Source organism: Cyclopterus lumpus, chromosome 17, assembly GCF_009769545.1.
Source record: "Cyclopterus lumpus isolate fCycLum1 chromosome 17, fCycLum1.pri, whole genome shotgun sequence".
NCBI classification, from domain to species: Eukaryota; Metazoa; Chordata; class Actinopteri; order Perciformes; family Cyclopteridae; genus Cyclopterus; species Cyclopterus lumpus.
In genome coordinates this window covers 1936638-1957659 of record NC_046982.1, presented here as the reverse complement: position 1 = coordinate 1957659, position 21022 = coordinate 1936638, and the positions used below count along the sequence as shown (strand labels likewise).

The 21022-nt window shown below is 41.7% G+C and overlaps 2 protein-coding genes across 3 annotated transcripts; both read right to left on the bottom strand.

Annotated features, from left to right (window-relative positions):
* Positions 1-7230: 7230 nt before the first annotated feature.
* tmem70 (transmembrane protein 70) lies at positions 7231-10473 on the bottom strand. The gene is made up of 3 exons (XM_034556308.1): positions 10293-10473; positions 8911-9010; positions 7231-7844 (listed from the first exon to the last, which is right to left on the bottom strand). Exons 1-3 carry the CDS (start codon positions 10440-10442, stop codon positions 7399-7401), a joined length of 696 nt encoding a protein of 231 aa, XP_034412199.1. The 5' UTR covers positions 10443-10473; the 3' UTR covers positions 7231-7398.
* Positions 10474-11539: 1066 nt separating this feature from the next.
* On the bottom strand, positions 11540-16328 carry LOC117746953 (actin-related protein 2/3 complex subunit 5-like). Of its 2 annotated transcripts, XM_034556310.1 has the most exons (5): positions 16094-16328; positions 14748-14820; positions 13220-13396; positions 12305-12376; positions 11540-12060 (listed from the first exon to the last, which is right to left on the bottom strand). In XM_034556310.1, exons 1-4 carry the CDS (start codon positions 16231-16233, stop codon positions 12338-12340), a joined length of 429 nt encoding a protein of 142 aa, XP_034412201.1. In that variant the 5' UTR covers positions 16234-16328; the 3' UTR covers positions 11540-12060; positions 12305-12337. The 2 variants fall into 2 exon arrangements, with proteins under 2 accessions (XP_034412201.1, XP_034412200.1); XM_034556309.1 differs by lacking the exon at positions 12305-12376.
* Positions 16329-21022: the final 4694 nt, after the last annotated feature.

The following is a 21022-nucleotide window of genomic DNA, read 5'->3' as shown; positions in this document are numbered from 1 at the left end:
AGAAGGACATTTTGTGAACTGGAAGTAACAGATGTAGAAATTTACATTTCTCGTCCCAATTGTAATTGTTTTTTAATTTTTTTGTTTGTTAAATTTTTGTTTAATTGAGAATTGGACTTAAAAATACTTTCAGGCTTGTGACTAAGTGCCCTTTAGCTGAGCTATGGAATGGAGGGGGCTAATACTTTTGAACTTGATTGCATTTTGTCTTGTACAAAAGGACCATTTCTGTTCTGAGGGACTTTCGCTTCAAGAACACAGAACACGGAGTAAAAGAGGAGAACTTGTATGACTAAATGCACTGATTTATTCATGTTTATGCAGGTTTGGGTTTTTTTGTGCTGAAACCAAGAGAATATAGATAGTTATTGCGTAATTTCTAGTTTTGTAGCTTTATTGAAGAATACATGGTTGCTGATTTTCTTCAATAAAGACTCTCAGGACACCAGACTTACACGTTTCATGATATTTTCATAAATACCGGATGCTTTCCTCACTTAATGCCTTAAAGCTGCATTTCCACCTTTTTTATGCTTCGAAAACACATTACAGGCTGGACAGAGTTGATTTTCTTAAAGAATACATAGTTTACTTGATTTGTCAATAAAGAGTCTCTGAACACCAGATTACAAGTTTCATGATATTTTTATGAATACCTGATGCTTTCCTCACTTTTATTAAACCTTTATTTAACCAGGTGAATCCCATTGAGATTACAAATCTCCCTTTTCAAGGGTGACCTGGCCAAGACAGACAGCAGCATAAGAAACAGATAGTTACAAACAAAAAACACAGAACAAGACAAGTTAAAAGAAACTAAAAGTTAAGAGACAGTGACATAACCAAGTTAATTTATGAAACATTGACCTTTTTTGGGAACCTGCCTCCATTTCTTTCATTTTATATTTAAAACCAGTAAGTGGAATCAGTTATTTGATTTTCAAAGTATTCTAAACTGCACTTACTGCCTTGAAGCTGCATTTCCATATTTTATCATTTGAATTCAGGCTGGACAGAGTGGATTTTCTTAAAGAATACATAGTTTACTTGATTTTTGTCAATAAAGAGTCTCTGAACACCAGATTACAAGTTTCATGATACTTTTATGAATACCTGATGCTTTCCCCTGAAGCAGTCTGTTAGAGAACGTGCTCCGCTGTCCCTGCAGTAGGTGGTGGAGAGGGTCCACATCCTCCTCCACCCACCATGTCCACATCCTCCTCCACCCACCATGTCCACCATGTCCATATCCTCCTCCACCATGTCCACATCCTCCTCCACCCACCATGTCCATATCCTCCTCCACCATGTCCACATCCTCCTCCACCACCATGTCCATATCCTCCTCCACCCACCATGTCCACCATGTCCACATCTTCCTCCACCATGTCCATATCCTCCTTCACCATGTCCATATCCTCCTCCACCATGTCCATATCCTCCTCCAACATGTCCATATCCTCCTTCACCATGTCCATATCCTCCTCCACCACCATGTCCACCATGTCCACATCCTCCTCCACCATGTCCACATCCTCCTCCACCCACCATGTCCACATCCTCCTCCACCATGTCCACATCCTCCTCCACCATGTCCAAATCCTCCTCCACCATGTCCATATCCTCTCCACCATGTCCACATCCTCCTCCAACATGTCCATATCCTCCTTCACCACCATGTCCACCATGTCCACATCCTCCTCCAACATGTCCATATCCTCCTTCACCATGTCCATATCCTCCTCCACCATGTCCATATCCTCCTCCACCACCATGTCCATATCCTCCTCCACCACCATGTCCACCATGTCCACATCCTCCTCCACCATGTCCAAATCCTCCTCCACCATGTCCATATCCTCTCCACCATGTCCACATCCTCCTCCAACATGTCCATATCCTCCTTCACCACCATGTCCACCATGTCCACATCCTCCTCCAACATGTCCATATCCTCCTTCACCATGTCCATATCCTCCTCCACCACCATGTCCACCATGTCCACATCCTCCTCCACCCACCATGTCCACATCCTCCTCCACCATGTCCACCATGTCCACATCCTCCTCCACCATGTCCACATCCTCCTCCACCATGTCCATATCCTCCTTCACCATGTCCATATCCTCCTTCACCATGTCCACATCCTCCTCCACCATGTCCATATCCTCCTCCACCATGTCCATATCCTCCTTCACCATGTCCATATCCTCCTCCACCATGTCCACATCCTCCTCCACCATGTCCACATCCTCCTCCACCATGTCCATATCCTCCTCCACCATGTCCACATCCTCCTTCACCATGTCCATATCCTCCTCCACCATGTCCACATCCTCCTCCACCATGTCCACCATGTCCATATCCTCCTCCACCGTGTCCATATCCTCCTCCACCATGTCCACATCCTCCTCCACCATGTCCATATCCTCCTCCACCATGTCCACATCCTCCTTCACCATGTCCATATCCTCCTCCACCATGTCCACATCCTCCTCCACCATGTCCACATCCTCCTCCACCATGTCCACCATGTCCATATCCTCCTCCACCATGTCCACATCCTCCTCCACCATGTCCACATCCTCCTCCACCATGTCCACATCCTCCTCCACCATGTCCATATTCTCCTCCACCCACCATGTCCACCATGTCCACATCCTCCTCCACCATGTCCACATCCTCCTCCAACATGTCCACATCCTCCTCCACCATGTCCATATCCTCCTTCACCATGTCCATATCCTCCTCCACCATGTCCACATCCTCCTCCACCATGTCCACATCCTCCTCCAACATGTCCACCATGTCCACATCCTCCTCCACCCACCATGTCCACATCCTCCTCCACCCACCATGTCCACCATGTCCATATCCTCTCCCAGAAAATGTAGACAATTGAGCTCTATTCTTTGTTTGGCCACAAGCAGATGGAGAACAGGGTTCTCTGCCCTTTTAGAGCTCTAGTCAGACAACCCAGTGTGCTTTAACCATGTCACAGGGTAGACCACGTACAGGCCAGACTGTCTCATGGATCCAGCAGGAGTACCAGTACCATCTTGAGTCTTGCATCCATAGGTGCAGTGTGCTCCACTTCTTGTCTTATTGAAAGTACCTTCTAGCTACATATGGAGAGATATAAAGATAGTCTCAGTAAAAGGTTGAACTTTAGGTTACTCCATGTTCAGGTCTCTCAGAATCTGGCTCGATCAAGGAAAATCTGAGTGATCACACACAACTGTACTATTAGTCTTAAATAATTATCCACATCATCTGTCATAAATATGGAATATGTACCTGGGTGGAGAGATAGTTACCGTGATACCCTGGGTATGTATGAACCTCCATGTCAGCATGACAGTCTAGATATCTTGTGTGAGCACCTGAATGTGTTTTTCATCAAGTGTCTAGTTATTCCTGTTGTTTATGTCATCTGTCCTAGTATGCATTGGGTCAGATGAATGAGTGGGCACTTTTAGATATCCTTTCGTTTCTTTCACTGCAAAACTTTATTTTGATCAAATTAAACATAAAATAAATTATGTAGTTTCACACCTCTAAAATTATATTTTTTTAAAACTTGGAGCTGGACAGTCATTTCTTTTCCTTCAAGAATTGTATTGACATTTTAGCTTGAAGCCTTCGAGCAGACCATGGTCACACAACACTTTTATTGAAACTGCCAAAACACACAATAGCAACTCCTATTTCAGGATAATAAAATGTTTGAATCGATAAATGACCCTGACTATTGTGACCGCAAAATGTATCCGCTCCCAGTGTTGAGTCTTTTAAAGCTGAACTGACGAATATCGAAGAACCAGAACTTGTCTAATCATGAAATCATTCATTCTTGCAAGAAGAGTCACCGTTACACGGAGCCACACAGGAGTCTTCAGGGTGCACTGAAGAGTCCATTCACAGACACATGTACATGTAAACAAGAAGGGGGATTCAGGAGGAGGCATTGTCTTCAGATCCTTTGATGAGTAACCAAGGGATCAGGTCAGATGATGAGTATTCAAAGATCCTGGGAATTATAACACCTAACAGTCTCCGTTCTGTCCTTTGTTATAATCTGTCTCCACAAGTGATTGTTTCTTTGACAAAAGGTAACAATATGCTTCCTCACCTCTGCAGGACAGAAGATGATTTACATACTAAGAATATATAAAATTCCCATTGCACTATTAACTGGCCCCGCGGCATCAGTTCATCACAACATTTAACAACAACAACAACAATCAGTTTGATTCAGCTGAATCCAACCGAGCACAGTAATATGAAGTTGAAAAGGAGGTTACCATTGAAAGACATTAAGATGCAATGCTGTGAAGTAGGGATGCCTTTTCAAAAGGTCAAGTTTGAACAAATAAGCCCCAAAACACAATTTGTTTAATAATTATAATGCAACCTACAGAACCAAATCCTAAAAGTAAAATTCTGTTTGTGCCATTCTGGGGGGAATTAACTGAATTGAATTATGTTGTTGAATAAACGGCAAAACTATGGCATACATCCTGACATTTGATTGTATTGAAACTGTATTCCTTTGACTGCACTGCAGTGTAATGCCATGCATTATTCTGACTGATAACCCACTGTAGCATCATGGTTGTTCTTCATGTTATAAAACTTTGCATAAATGTTTCATTCTTTGTGCTTTTCTAATTATCTCGAACAAATGTATGCTTAGCTGTAAGAGAATTGAAAGACGGCAACAGATTTTAATTTGCCGAGACTTTCTAAATGGGATGATGGGATGGCCAGCACAGACCGTACACTGGTTTACTGACCATACAGCAATCTGGACAGACAGAAGAGAGAGAGAGAGAGAGAGAGACACAGACAGCGAGAGAAGAGAAGAGAGACACAGACAGACAGAAAGAAGAGAGACACAGACAGAGAGAGAGAGAGAAGAGAGGAGAGAGAGACACAGACAGACAGAGAGAGAGGAGAGAGAGACACAGACAGACAGAAGAGATGAGAGAGACAGACAGACAGACAGAGAGAGAGAAGAGAGAGAGAGACACAGACAGACAGAAGAGATGAGAGAGACAGACAGACAGAGAGAGAGACACAGACAGCGAGAGAAGAGAAGAGAGAGACAGACAGACAGAGAGAGAAGAGAGAGAGACACAGACAGACAGAAGAGATGAGAGAGACAGACAGACAGACAGAGAGAGAGAAGAGAGAGAGAGAGATACAGACAGACAGAGAGAGAGAGAGAGAGAGAGACACAGACAGACAGAAGAGATAAGAGAGAGACAGACAGAAAGAGAAAGAGAGAGAAGAGAGAGAGAGACACAGACAGACAGACAGAGAGAGAGACACAGACAGCCACAGAGAGAGAGAACATTTTATAATATCCAAATTCCAATCAAAATCGTGTACGATTTTTGATAATGTGATCAAGCCCATTGCGCTGTATGGTAGTGAAGTTTGGGGTCCACTCAGTCACCATAGCAACACTAGATGGACAAACACCCCACAGAAGCCCTACAGGCAGAATTCTCCAGAACGATCCTCAACGTTCAAAGAAAAAGACCAACAAATGCATGTAGGGCAGAATTAGGCAGATATCCCCTTTTTGGAATCACCTTCAAACAAGTTCACAAGACACCCTCCATTAAGGAGCCCTCCAGAGCCAAGAGCTGAACCCAGAAGAGAGTCTCCTGAGTCAGTTGGTGCTGACCGGTACAGACTCAGTGACCACCACAGACAGACAGGTACAGGCTCAGTGACCACCACAGACAGACAGGTACAGGTTCAGTGACCACCACAGACAGACAGGTACAGGCTCAGTGACCACCACAGACAGGTACAGACTCAGTGACCACCAGACAGGTACAGGCTCAGTGACCACCACAGACAGACAGGTACAGGTTCAGTGACCACCACAGACAGACAGGTACAGGCTCAGTGACCACCACAGACAGGTACAGACTCAGTGACCACCAGACAGGTACAGGCTCAGTGACCACCACAGACAGGTACAGACTCAGTGACCACCAGACAGGTACAGGCTCAGTGACCACCACAGACAGGTACAGACTCAGTGACCACCAGACAGGTACAGGCTCAGTGACCACCACAGACAGACAGGTACAGGCTCAGTGACCACCACAGACAGACAGGTACAGACTCAGTGACCACCACAGACAGACACAGACTCAGTGACCACCACAGACAGACAGGTACAGGCTCAGTGACCACCACAGACAGATAGGTACAGACTCAGTGACCACCAGACAGACAGGTACAGGCTCAGTGACCACCACAGACAGACAGGTACAGACTCAGTGACCACCAGACAGACAGGTACAGGCTCAGTGACCACCACAGACAGACAGGTACAGACTCAGTGACCACCATAGACAGACAGGTACAGACTCAGTGACCACCATAGACAGATAGGTACAGGCTCAGTGACCACCACAGACAGACAGGTACAGACTCAGTGACCACCATAGACAGACAGGTACAGACTCAGTGACCACCATAGACAGATAGGTACAGGCTCAGTGACCACCACAGACAGACAGGTACAGGCTCAGTGACCACCACAGACAGACAGGTACAGGCTCAGTGACCACCACAGACAGACAGGTACAGGCTCAGTGACCAATTGGCAATCGAAAAAGGCCGACAGAAGAAATCTTGGCAACCAAAAGCAAACAGAATATGTGGTCAGTGTTCTCCAGGTGAGGTTGAGACAGAGATGACCTTCCTCCTCAAGTGTGACAAATATACAGAACACAGACGGACTTTATTGGACCGGCTCGACTCCCAGATCAAAGGTTTAGAGAACTGGGAGAATCCTCCCAACTAAGAATCCTCCTAGGAGAAGGAAACACAGCCCACCTTGTTGCACCTCATGTCCTGTCAGGATACCACCTGAGGGACAGTGAGTGAGCCACACACACACACACACCTTTTATTGTGTCCCAAGAAACACACAACAATTATTTATGTGATATTATTATCCATATGCATTGTATATTTTTTGTTTTACTGTCTTGGTGCTTTGGCAATATTGTTGTTGCAAAATCCATGCCAATAGAGCCTATTGAATTGAAAGAGAAAGAGAGAGAGAGAAAGAGAAAGAGAAAGAGAAAGAGAAAGAGAGAGAGAGAGAGAGAGAGAGACACACACACAGACACACACAGACACAGACAGAGAAATTCTGCAGCTGGGAATGTTGCAGCAGAGCCCAAGAAAAATAAACCATTTTCAACAGGTACATTTATTAACATAAAAGATCAATCAAAATATTGACAAAAAAATCTGTTTTGAGAAAGCATTGCTATGTGCTCCATGAAATGTGAACGTGAGTACTGTTGATTGGACTTGTGGATACAATTCATATACCAACACCACATTCAACCTGTTGGCAGGTCAGCTCTCATTAGGTTTATTGATTTGGTCCGTGTCAAAGCTGAAGGGCTTATCGTAGCCCATCAGGTGGTTATAGTCCTGTGGAATGGGGAACAGGTCCGGGTTCACCAGGAGCCCCATTCTGTCAGCATAGAAGGTGGTGAACATCTTGCTGATAGCTGGGATCCTAACCTGCCTCTGATGAAACACACTCTTTTTCTCTGTGAGGAATACACTGTAGGTGATGGCTGTGTAGGTGTCTCTGTCTGGGTTGTGGTACAGGCGGATCACGTAGCCCTTGGTGATGAAGTGGAGGAGGGTAGGTGTGAGGAAGGTGAAGAATCCAATGACTCCACAGAAAGTGGCCTTCATGGCAAAGCTCTGGACCACTAGTCCGGTCTTCAGGAGGGTGTAGGGCATGAAGAAGAGGCTGGCCCCGCTGGTGCTGTATGAAAACAGTTTCACCCCTGAAGAGAAAAAGTTACTCACACGAGAATCTTAACAAATTAACATTACTTTAATGATCTAATGCAATTAGTGAATTAGATTAGAATGTATACAATGTACATTTAAACTTTGACTTTAAAAGCAGAAGTATGTGTGTCACACACATCCACACACACACAGTAGTCCCACCGTGCTTCTGGTTTAGAAACTAAGTGATAATATAAGTCTTGTTTATTATTTATTGGGTGTTTTTCATCTTTTGGACCTGTACTTGTAGAGATCTTTTCTAGTCTTCCGACCACTCAAAGCTCTTTAACACTACATGTCATCATTCACACACTGATGGGAGGTGCTAAGGTTCTACCTGTCCATCAGCAGTAACTAACATCCACACCCATTCACACACTGATGGGAGGAGCTAAGGTTCCACCTGTCCATCAGCAGTAACTAACATCCACACCCATTCACACTCTGATGGGAGGAGCTAAGGTTCCACCTGTCCATCAGCAGTAACTAACATTCACACACCGTAGAACAGCTACGGGAGACATTTGGGGTGAAGTGTCTTACCAAAGGACACATGGGCTAGCGGAGCCGGGGATTGAAGGACGACCCACTGAGACACAGTCACACCTTTTTGGCTGCTCCAAGCACCCCGAATACATAATAATCTAAATCCAAGCAGCAGTCGGTTTGACCGGGTTTTTTAAAACGAAGGCTCATTGAATGCAGTACACCAAACTTAAGTGACTGAGCTGGACAAATATCCCAGACTTGTATCATCAGAGTAATGAATTTCATTAAGATCGAGCTTGTAATCTAGCAGCTGTAATTTAAGTAATCTACAAATATGGTCACCAGAAACATAATCCATTCTAAATTGACCATATAAGAAAATGTAGTATAGGTAATTTTGGCCCACTCAGATGGTACCAATATCTGATCTGGCCGATGGACTATTAATGTAGGTTATCGTATACCTTCTACTATGAGGGAAAGATTAGCAATCTTTCAATTGAATTGTAACTAAATAAGCACTCACATCAGACATAGGAAAAAGGTTGTAACTGGGTGAAAGTGACTCACCACGTACAGCAGTGGCCAGGCTGCCAGTGTAGATGAGGTTCCCATCCTCAGAGTGGCTCACGGTGGAGAAACAACAGGTGGACGGACAGTGGGACTGCACCTACTCATAGGAACAGCAGATGAGAGCTGGCTTTAGCACGCTTAAACTACTCCGTTAGTTGAGTCTGTTGGGATGTCCTGTATGGTATGTGCTACACGTTATCATTATATCTACTGAAAAAACAAGCAAAACAAAAGGTTTCCCCCTAATCCCATCTCTTCACATGTGGTTTCTGCAGTAGACAAAACTACAATATGGGTTATTCTATTAAAACATGTCAAATACTGAGAGCTCATGTTCTAGTTATGTGATCCGATGGTATTCCAGCCACAGGTTGTTACAGTGCAGCACATTAAGCCACCTGTGCTGACAGTACTGATGCATGATGGGAATGGAGGAGCTACTCCCACTTGAACACATGAGAAATCCCTGAGAAGCGTGTCGTCTTGCTTTTTGTGACGTTTCAAATTAAAATTGGTAAAAAAGGCTGACAATGTTAGTCTCTGCATGCTATAGGCCTCGACTACTGGGGGAGGATACACTGAGCTCCTCTCTCCTCCTCTTGCTCTCTATGCATTCACGTTCCATTAATGCACATTGATACATTCTGTCATATTCATGTAATGTGTTTATGTAACTCTGTAATGCTGTTCATCTGTACACATGACATCTATTCATCTGTCCATCCGGGGAGAGGGATCCTCCTCTGTTGCTCTCATGAAGGTTTCTTCACTTTATTCCCCCTGAAAGGGTTTTTTCTATTTCTTGGGAGGTTTTCCTGATCCGATGTGAGGTCAAAGGTCAGGGATGTCTGTACAAATTGTAAAGCCTTCTGAGGGGAATTTGTCATTTGTGATTGTAGGCTATACAAAATAAACTGAATTTAATTACTAACTCTGTTTCTTCACTAGGATTGTAGTTATATCTGGACCAGGGTCCTGCTGACACTCACTGACATTATTATTATTATTATTATGAGTACATTTATATTATTAGAGCTATTACTACTGCTTTCATTATCATTATGGTCTATCCACTGCTGTTGTTGTTAGTTGTGATCATATTTCTAATATTATGACTGCTCTCATTACATAAATCTATTTACAGGATCCTGCTCTGTTACTGGGGTTCTTCCTGTTGTTCTCCCCTTTAAAAAGGCTTTTAATACTTTACGTATGCGTAAAGCACTCTAAACAAAATGTATGTTTGTGATAATGTGCTATCAATATATATATATATATATATATATATATATATATATATATATATATATATATATATAATAGAAACAAATGGAATGTCATTTAGCATGGAATACTGGAGTATGAATATGAACACGTACCTGGTTGAGGAAGGACCTTCTCGGGCTCCCCGACCCGCAGGACGTCGCCGCCGGTCCGGGCGTGTTTCTGAGGGACTGCGGAGCGACGCAGGGTCGGAGCCTCCGCACAAGATTCACAGAAAACATGGTGTTAGCGACCCTGAACGCCATACTGCATTCACACACGCTGAAGTACTTCCGCTTCTGCTCTTCTTCGTCTTCGTTGAGATGTCACGGCAGTGGGCATCCCCCGTGTCTCTACTGCCCCCTTCAGGTTGGATTTATGTCTGTTTAAAGACGTGTCTCAGCAGCGTGGCAGAGACCAGAGAGCCGGTGGATGAGTTCCTGTGTCGAGGTGCCGGTTTACTGCAGCCGCACAGATCAGCCTGAACGAGACCCCGAGATACTTCAACTCCTTCCCCACGTGGAGGCAGCAGAGCACCATGGTCTCAGGTTGGAGGTGCTGACTCATCCCGCTGCTTCACAGCCGGCTGCAAACCGACCCCCCCGAATGCTGGAGGTCAAGGTCCAAGAAGGCCAACAGGAGAGACCCCCAAACCGGACTTCTCCACCCGGCAGCTCCATGACAGTCAGGAACAGGACCAGAGCAGCCAGCTGAGGGGTGTTGTTGTCCGTTTGTATTTTGTTATACTTTTTTTCATAATGATCCTGAAGTCACATAGTCAGGCTGATGCTGCAATCATAAGTGGACTAAATGACAGTATTGGACACACAATAAGAAAATGTGTGTACATGGATACACAATGTAATGAATTAAAACACAGGTAACCAAGTTTATCTTTCTTAAAACAAAGTGGCCCCTGGTAGTTTAATTGTAATACTGTAGCAACACAATCTAAAGGTCTATTCAGTGTCTTTGCTAGTTTCCAATCCCAGATGGAATGCAATAAGGAACGATTGCTATGTGAGTAGTTGTTACATATCAGGCCAGCAAAACATCAGAAAGACCAAGACGAGCCCAGATGGCTTGTTTGGTTCAAAACCCCCAAAATATTGTGTTTATTATAATTGCGGACAAGTTTGATAGGCTGGAACATATCGTTTGGGATATTTTTACTTGAAAATTAGAATTGATTATGCAATTTGATGTTTGCGTCAATTGACTTAATGAATTGACTAATCGTTGGTCTACAACAGGCAACATGTTGGGGCATGAAATGGTCTTTAATAAATCATAGATCACACAGAGAACAGTAAAGGCTTATTAGAGTCTGGGCCTTTTAAGAGATGAAAGTCACCAGTAAATATTCACGTTTATAACTTTATTTTGTTTCTTACTTAAAAAAAGACAATAGCCAGGCTCCACACAACAATGTGGTGCAAGTAGAAAACAATAGTCGACAAACAAAAACGTTACAAAGTTAGAATGATATGGGAAAATAAAATAACTACAATCCCAGCATGCACTGGGCAAAAGGCAGGGAAACATCCTGGACAGGTCACCAGTCTATGATGGTCCATCCAAGAACAAACCGTGTCAAATGTGTCTTTTCTCTGCAATGGCCGACACAGACATGTGAGGTGCCAGCACCTCCCTGCTGGACTTCCAGCACACACAAACTCCAGAGGTGTGTTTGAAACAGTGAATGCAGAAAAACAAGACAGACAGTCTGTAAAATAAATGTGAATCGTGTTCAAAAACAGAACGTCGTACTCAGGTCTGGTGATCTTGTGTTGCAGATGGACTCTGTGGATTCTGGAAGGATCAGATGGTCTTCCTGGCAGTCAGGACTCTGACTATAGAGCCAACTCCTCCCACTGCCAGCGCCTGTGGGCACACAAACACAAACTAGTGGCCAACTGCTCCATTATTTATGAGCCTTTTTATAAATTAAACTACTTATTTGTGAACCCCTTTTAAGAGACACATTCTTGGTTTGTGTGGCTTGGGGAGCTGTTTTGACTTTCAGAAGAATATCCCCAGTTTTGTTGCATTGGATTGTCCTCATTAAACTGTAGATTACCTTTAAAAAAGGACAGGAATACTTCAACCTTAAAAGTACCCGTGTTACCTTGAATTCATTAAGAAAACCTTTGGTTTTTCCTCATGCCTCCACGGTGAACAGAGAATCCCAAACTGAGGTCTGAATGAAGCAAGTTTAATAACAGAAAAACAATAAAAACATCCGGTTACCAACTATCACACAACTTGAGCCAACTCATTTTTCCAGCTGTAAAACACAAAACATCTTCATTAAAACCTTACTGTATGCTGTTTGTGAAGTAGGGAGCAAACAACTAGATAAAGGAGACTTGGAATATACGGAATTGTGTGGCGTATTGTAAAAGGACATTTTTATATAGTTTGTTCTTGATGTTTACTTAAAGTTTTCCTCAAGGATTCCAGGTAACATGTGGGGAGAAATCAATATATAACTGGTCACTTTGGGGTTAAGTGAAAAGGAAAGTCTTGAACAATGAGTTCATCATTCAAATGTGACCATCTGCTCTTACCATAATGCTCCATGCTGTTTTATGAAGCAAAAGAATGACTCAACATTTAAGTGGTGAACACCTTCCTAAGAAGTGGTGGACCTCTTCTCCGTCACTCAGCAGGTGAGGGAAATGTTGTCATAAGAGGTATCGAGTTTGCGCACAGTCAGGTGAGACAAAAAAACTAAACTGCACAAGAGGTCAATATAAATATGTTGTGATATTTCTCTGTATTCTAAAATGTAATGCATGAACAAAGACACATTGTCTTGCTTTATTGACAAGAACAATGAAAACACATTTGAGGTGCAGAAGCTGCTCAAAACACTGTACACATGCAATAATGTATGTACACAGATTTGTAATGAGTGGTATTGTAAAAAAAAATTAAATCTGATTTTAAAAACGTTCCTAATATGACACTTGAACAATATTCTATTTAGTTCATCTGGAATTAGTATGAGCTTCATATTGTATTATGACCACGTGCATACCTTTTCGTGCCACTGCAGCAACACAGCGCTGCTGTTGTCATTGGGGCTCTCAAAGCCTCGGTAGATGTATTTCATCAGCAGGTCCACGGCAGCCTGGTCCAGAGAGCCCACGGCCTTCTCTATGTCACTGCTCTTAAAGCTGCTCAGCACTTTGACCACCAGCAGCTCGGCTCTCTCCTACACACGCACACACACACGCTTATGGAACAGTCTGCAGTACCAAAACAGATATTCCAGGAACATCTGCAAAACATGTTGTGTTTTTTTTTCTTTGTAGATTAAGCCCAGTTGTGTCATTTTAGCATGATGATGATGTCGTATGTGTACAGATTGTAAAGCCCTCTGAGGCAAATTTGTGATTTTGAGCTATAAAAAATAATAATTGAATAAAATTAAACAATTCGTCAGCTCATGTTCTTTACATGTTGTCTGGAACGCAGCGTGAGAAGTGGATGTAGTACAGTTTTGAAGCCTTACATTTTCAGAATTTTGGCCATCTTGGCCAAGTACAACAGAACACTGAACAAGATGACCAACATATGAAACAGATAACATATCATGCACTGAGAGCACACTGTGAAAGGCTAAGAGATGAAAACACAGGTAACTCCTAGACTGGACAACATCATGATAGTAGTCTGTCAATCACCCTGTAGCCCCGCTCTAAAGCACCCTCTGCTTTATGGTCCGTTTGACTCTAAATGACCATAATTTACTAAATGAACATCACGCTGTATTGAAGAGACTTGAAACTAGAGATTGAGACCATAAACTAATGTTTACAATGTTTACTGAGGGAATAAATCAAGAGAAGTAGAGTCATTTATATAGACTTCTATACAACCAGAGGAGTCGCCCCCTGGTGGATATTAGAGAGAATACAAGTTTAAGGCACTTCAGCATTGGATTCACTTTTCGGAACCAGAGGTTGCCGCCTGGCTCTGGAGCCCAAAACAAATGAAACATATTAACTTATATTACTGTTGGAACTCATATGCACCCTGTAATAACTTTTTCAAATCCTTTTTTTTAATTATTATTGTCAATGTGCCACAATCTTCCATCAATAGACGAGCTACTGCGACCAACCACACACTTGTTACCAAGGATGAATGCATTGAAATCCTCCTCACATACTACTGCTGAGTGCTCTTCCATTGTCCAGTCCCTTCCACTCAGGAAACGGCTTCTCCCCATAGTGTAACATCTATAGATCCCAATATTGCCTCGTCACAGAAAAAGCTTTTCTTCAACAGCTAAACATTAAATCCCTGAATCCCCCCACCTGCTTGAGCTATCACTTTCCATAAAATTATTCATAAATCATTTCGGCACATTAAGAGACACTTCTCATACCATAGAATGTGGAATTTCCAAAAAAGATTATCTATACATGCAGCTGAGAACCCCATCTTATTAATACTTCAAATACATTCACCGTCTGGTATCACTGCCATCAGGTGGTACAAGCAGAAGGTGAAGGCATTTCTTCCATCATCACAACAGCACTTTGTGAAGAGAAATCTACCTTTGCACTCTGGTTCTTGGTGTTGATTGGAGGATTCTTTAGCACGGCCTGGAGAGCTGCATTCATGTTCCCCTTGCAAAACAACAGTCAAGGACAAGGAGTTCCACAGGACTGATACATGTGCATCACTGAGCTCAGTGGGTGAGGGGGGAAGTCTGTTGACCACAAGGTTGGTGGTTTGATGTTAATGTTTAAATAATTGTTGTTTTTTTTCTATTGTTTTTTGTTTTCTTTTGGTGTTTTGTTTCTGTTTGGTTTGTTTGTCTGCTGATTTGTTTTTATGGGTTTCTTTGTTGTTGTCGTGTTTCTGTTTGGTTTTTCTGCACTTTATTATTGTCTGACAAGTCTAAATGTGATGTTTATGTTTAATGTTAATGTATTTAAATGAACGTAATAAAAGAAACGTAAGTGAAAAATATGTTTAAAAAAAAAGAATATTCTTGCAATTTCTGTGAACTAGAAAAAAAACTGGGATTTGATTCATCGCTGCATGTATAGCAGAATATTTAGGGAGGATTTTCAACATTATTTAATTAGGAAAGCTGAGCCATGGTAATTCAGGATAAATACATGTTTGTAGGTATATTTTGAAGGTGAGATAAGGTAAATACACATAATATAGAGCGATATATCTTCCATATTGGAATTTGACTTATTTAGAAGACTGTTTAAACCATTTCTGAATGTGTATTTAAGATCTTTCCTACTTTCCTATAACTTAATGCAATATATTTGTATGCATCTTCTGATATATGTAATGCTTAATAAAATATGATATTTGATTATTAGAAGTATGACATTTGTATCACAGTTTTGTATCTACTTTATTTCATTGTTAACTGTTTGTGGAGGTTTTATGAAGGTGATGTTTTGGATGAACCACACCTGCCATATTATAAGCTTGTTTCATATTGGTGTGGATTATGTATAAATATGGGCGCGGTTCCCTTTTTTTTAACATTTTGAGCTGACGAAGATCCGAGTGGGAGGTGTGCACGCGCTACCTTCTTCTATGAGGTGTGCACGCGCTACCTTCTTCTATGAGGTGTGCACGCGCTACCTTCTTCTATGAGGTGTGCACGCGCTACCTTCTCCTATGAGCTGTGCACGCGCTACCTTCTTCTATGAGGTGTGCACGCGCTACCTTGTTCTATGAGCATCCAGCTCCCTACTGACCACACACTGCTGCTATCAACGGAAATGCTCTGCCAACTAAATGTCATATACATTGGAATTAGACATATTTTGAACATATCAAAATATACTGCGGAAGTGTACGGTTACTTGTGCGTCGTGTCGTGAGCCCTGACACGAGTTGCGTGGACCGGGAAGACGTGAAAGGATATTGTCGGAGCAGAGCGTCGACTTCTGCGTCGTCCGGACCAGCCTGGTTCTCTCCTCCGTCGTCCTCGTCCACAAACTTATTCTCGTCGTACTCATCAACGTCTACTTTTCTAAACCGGTCGGAAACTGTATTCTTCGACATCTTGGACACGATAGGAAAGACTGTTTGATTGACAGCTGTCCGACACAAACTCCTGTCTCTTTTTCCGGTTCTTCCGCGTTACATTCGTCTCCTTCTTCTAGTTACATGGTGGGTTGCACCCGTTGCTTATGAGGTGCACACCGCCACCTACTGGACTGGAGAACATCCAAGGAGATATTGTCCCCGGATAACTTTATAAAATTAGGTAAATAAAGTAACAATCAAATCATAGTATTAATAGTTAACGTAAATATATAAAAAAACACACACATATTGTAAAAGTCGAAAAAGCAATAAGTAAAAGTAAATAATGTTATATTAGTGATGTATTTATATATGCGTATGTATGTTGAACTTTAAAAAGTTATTTCATTAAACTTAGACTAAAGAAAGGTGAACTAATGATTTTGAGTAAAGATTACTAATGTGGACTTAAATATGTTTACTGCATCCATTTAAGGTTCAAAGTAAACTCAACTTTACCTGTTTAGTTTCTTCCATGTGTAAAAACTTAAATGGTCTGAGGCAACATGTTTCACACACATTTTAAGTAAAGCCGACTAGGTTGGGCTAAGTGCAGGAGTGTCAAGCCCGTGAGGGATATACATGCTGCCTTTTAAACAATGATATGTAGCCATAACACTGTCCACTAACCTGCTTGAGACGTCCAGCAAATTCCCAGCGCAGTGGATGAGGAGGACATCTGGTACATCTGGTACAGCTCGTAGGGATTGGTGAAAGACCTCAGTGAGCTCACGGCTGTAGATGCTGGCATCAACACCAAGGTTGTCCAACATGGGCTCTGTGGCTCCAATGTCCCTAATGATCCAGACTGGTAAAAGACATTTTATCTGAAAATGTTATCTGAAAATGCATTATTCTCTTGGCTTATTGTAAGAGTTGTCATTTCAACTTCACCAATCAGCTTTTCATTGTCTATTGTGACGCTTTCAAAGGGAGCAACAGGAATAAATAGAAAGTTCAGATCAAAATGGCACATCACACTGAGCAGTGCTTAGGACACATGCCCCCTTGCCCCAGCATTCAATTCAATTCAATTACAAATTTGCTCTCCTAAATGTGGCTTTACAATCTGTACACATACGTGGGGTAAAAAGTGAAGAAACCTTCAGGAGAGCGACAGGAGGATCCCTCTCCCCGGATGGATAGATGCAATAGATGTCATGTGACCAGATGAACAGCATTACAGAGTTACAACAAATTCAATGAATATGACAGAAATGTATGAATAATGAGTAGGCATGGACCACAATCCATGAAACAGAAGGAGGTAGAGAAGGGGGGGGGGGGTGGGGGTGCATCAGCAGGGTCATGGCAGGAGGTAGGGCCACAGAGGCATCGCGAAAGAGGCCAGACCAATGAGGTTTGGCCCAGGACCAGCTTCAGACACAGCCAGGTCCAATGGACCCTATGAGATGTGAAGTTGCAAAGACGGGGAGGAAGCAGAGTTAATAAGGTGCAATGGAGAGATGTAAATTCATCCATAAGGAGAGAGAGAAGAGGAGATAGGTGCTCAGTGTATCCTAAAACATCCCCCAGCAGCCTATAAGCCTATAGCAGCATATCAAGGGGCTCGACCAGGGCAAACCTGATTCAGCCCTAACTATAAGCACTATTAAAGAGCAAAGTCTTAAGTCTATTCTTAAATGATGTGACTATGTCTGACTCCGGGACTGAAAGTGGAAGCTGGTTCCATAAAAGAGGAGCTTGATAACTGAAGGCTCTTGCTCCCATCCTACTTTTTAGGACTCTAGGAACCACAAGTAGCCCCGCATTTAGTGAGCGCAGCTCTCTAGTGGGGCAATATGGTACTACAAGCTCCTTAAGATATGATGGTGCATCACCAATCAAGGCTTTGTAGGTGAGGAGAAGAATTTTAAATGTGATTCTTGATTTTACAGGGAGCCAGTGCAGCGCAGCTAATACAGGAGTCATGTGATCTCTTTTCTTAGTTTTTGTGAGTACACGAGCTGCAGCATTCTGGATTAACTGGAGGGATTTAAGAGACTTATTAGAGCAGCCTGATAATAAGGAGTTGCAGTAATCTAGTCTGGAAGTAACAAACACGTGAACCAGCTTTTCTGCATCTTTTTGAGACAAGATGTGCCTGATTTTTGAAATGTTACGTAGATGAAAAAATGCAGTTCTTGAGATTTGCTTAATGTGGGAGTTAAAGGACAAGTCCTGGTCAAAGATAACGCCTAGATTCTTTACAGTGGTGTTGGATGCCAGGGCAATGCCATCTACAGAAACCACATCACCAGATAATTGATCTCTGAGGTGTTCAGGGCCCAGTAAAATAACTTCAGTTTTGTCTGAGTTTAACATCAGGAAGTTGCAGGTCATCCATGTTTTTATGTGTTTAAGACATTCTTGAATTTTAGCGAGCTGGTTGGTCTCCTCTGGTTTGATCGATAGATATAATTGAGTATCATCTGCATAGCAATGAAAGTTTATGGAGTGTTTCCTGATAATGTTGCCCAAAGGAAGCATACATAAGGTAAATAAAATTGGTCCAAGCACAGAACCTTGTGGAACTCCATGATTAACGTTGGTGGTCATTGAGGCTTCATCGTTTACAAATACAAATTGAGATCGATCTGATAAATAGGATTTAAACCAACTTAGTGCGGTACCTGAAATGCCAATCGACTGATCCCTTCCCTTTTTTCCCTGTGAAAGGTTATTTTTGGGGAGTTTTTCCTGATCCGATGTGAGGTCCTGGGTCAGGGATGTCGTATGTGTACAGATTGTAAAGCCCTCTGAGGCAAATTTGTAATTTGTGATATTGGGCTATACAAAATAAACTGAATTGAATTGAATTGATCCAATCTCTGTAATAGGATGTCATGATCAATGGTGTCGAACGCAGCACTAATACCACATACTTTGTATATTTTAAGTAACATTTGAGTGTAATTAGTAACTGAACTTATTCATGCTATTATTTCAATAGATTCATTGTATTATTCTTTTGGAATGTGTTAAAAGGTATTACTGTGAAAATGCACCGAAAGCAAAAAATAAAATATAAAAATATATATATATATATCTTGATATCTTGCCATTTTAGTATATCTTATTCATCCTTATATTTCAGTACATTATGTGTACATTTCTTGAGAACATTTGTAATTATTATTGATTATGTGTATTAGAATGAAGCACCGATAGCCCCTTTATAACCTAATTTCTGCTTACTTTATTGACCATACTTAAAGAACACTTTCTGGTGAGTAAAGTTATTAAACTTACCATCTCAAGTAACCTTTATTTAAAAGAATGAGTGAGGAGGAACCATCCGTAAAGCTCGGCCGCACATGCCTTATGTTATTGTCGGCGTCCATGGCTTCAGGGAAGGGACCTCATCGGGAAAGACTTTATCCTTTTACCAATTCAAGAGTAACGTACAGTGCTCTTAACTTATCATGTCACGTTTCACTTATTACTTTTGATGAAACCAAAACATTTTTTAAATGGCAGACAGGACGAGGACGGTCAGTTATTAATAACCGTGGCTGTCTGACCAGTGATGAAATATATGTTTGACATGTAGTGGTAATATTGGCATGACATATTGATATAGTTCCTCAATGTTAATCCTGATTTACTGTTCAAAAATTAATATTGGTTCAACAGGATTTACTGTGTAGTGAAAACATAAGAAAATGTTGTATGAATATATGTGACATCATCTCTTAACAGATACTGTTATTAAAGAATATCTAAAGACGAGTGTCATCGGGCAAACGTGTAACAATGAGCACTTAAGCCAAAAGAAAAATACATAACATGGATCCTGTTTGTCGTTTAATGTTTGATGGTTCATTGTTCGTCTATATTGTTTTGTTAGACATGTACCATGTCAACTTAAATTCAATAAAGTGATTTTGATTACTATCTGGGAAGTTCATTCAGCATTTAGAATACTTGTAATACATTTATAATATTTTAATGGACATGTATAGTGTACAAAGTAATACAGCATGTTAATAAGAAAGTGTGCTCTTAGTAATTGGAATAAGGCAAAAGTATAACTTTTGGTATCCTATAACCACAATAGAAATATAATAATATTGTAATGCTAAGATTAAATATACTTAGCATATTTATTTTTCACCTGGGGTGCGCCACGATCCGGCTCCGACGAGGCGTTGCTGCCCCACCGGGAGTGTTTTAGAAGCGGAGGGCTCGCAAACAAAGAAATATGGCCGCAGAATCTCACGATTTGCAAAAACAGTTTGTGATGGATTGCACAATCTGAGAGGAGGCACGGCTCGTCGCTGTTTGAACAGGACAGCCACAAATTCTGCCATTTTGTTTATAAAAATGCTTGAAATTGGAATCATACAGAAATCCCATTTATAATGCAGATCAGTAGAGAAATATTACTTTTTATTTCATCATTATTTCTTTTTTATTCCCCTAGCAGCAGTGTATTATACATAATTGGGTTGCGTAAAAGGTTTGTTGTTGATGTCCCCTTTAGCACGTAGACACTGCCAGTTGTAACAAACAACAACAACAACAACACTTAATGACCCCTCCAGAAGACACCCATCAAAACAACGAGTAAATCCATTAGTGACAGTACCTCTGCAATTACTTAGCCGTTGTATATGCGTGGGAAATTTAAGAAATGGCATTAATGGTTCTCTGTTCAAAGTTGTATGAACAGTCTTCATTATCTGCTGTTCATGGTGGGGAAATGAATATCAGACACTGTGCTTATCAGCCAAATAGTTGTTCTGCAGTTAATTTTACACAC

What these genes read in the sequence shown, in the direction of transcription:
- tmem70 (XM_034556308.1), bottom strand. Translation starts at nt 10,442, where the DNA reads ATGGCGTTCAGGGTCGCTAACACCATGTTTTCTGTGAATCTTGTGCGG. An exon ending in GAAGGTCCTTCCTCAACCAG is followed by an intron (nt 9,011 to 10,292) that starts GTACGTGTTCAT and finishes TCCTATGAGTAG; the next exon opens with GTGCAGTCCCACTGTCCGTC. An exon ending in CCTGGCCACTGCTGTACGTG is followed by an intron (nt 7,845 to 8,910) that starts GTGAGTCACTTT and finishes TTTTCTCTTCAG; the next exon opens with GGGTGAAACTGTTTTCATAC.
- LOC117746953 (XM_034556309.1), bottom strand. Translation starts at nt 16,233, where the DNA reads ATGTCGAAGAATACAGTTTCCGACCGGTTTAGAAAAGTAGACGTTGAT. An exon ending in GTCGACGCTCTGCTCCGACA is followed by an intron (nt 14,821 to 16,093) that starts ATATCCTTTCAC and finishes GTTGTTTTGCAA; the next exon opens with GGGGAACATGAATGCAGCTC. An exon ending in CCAAGAACCAGAGTGCAAAG is followed by an intron (nt 13,397 to 14,747) that starts GTAGATTTCTCT and finishes GTGCGTGTGTAG; the next exon opens with GAGAGAGCCGAGCTGCTGGT.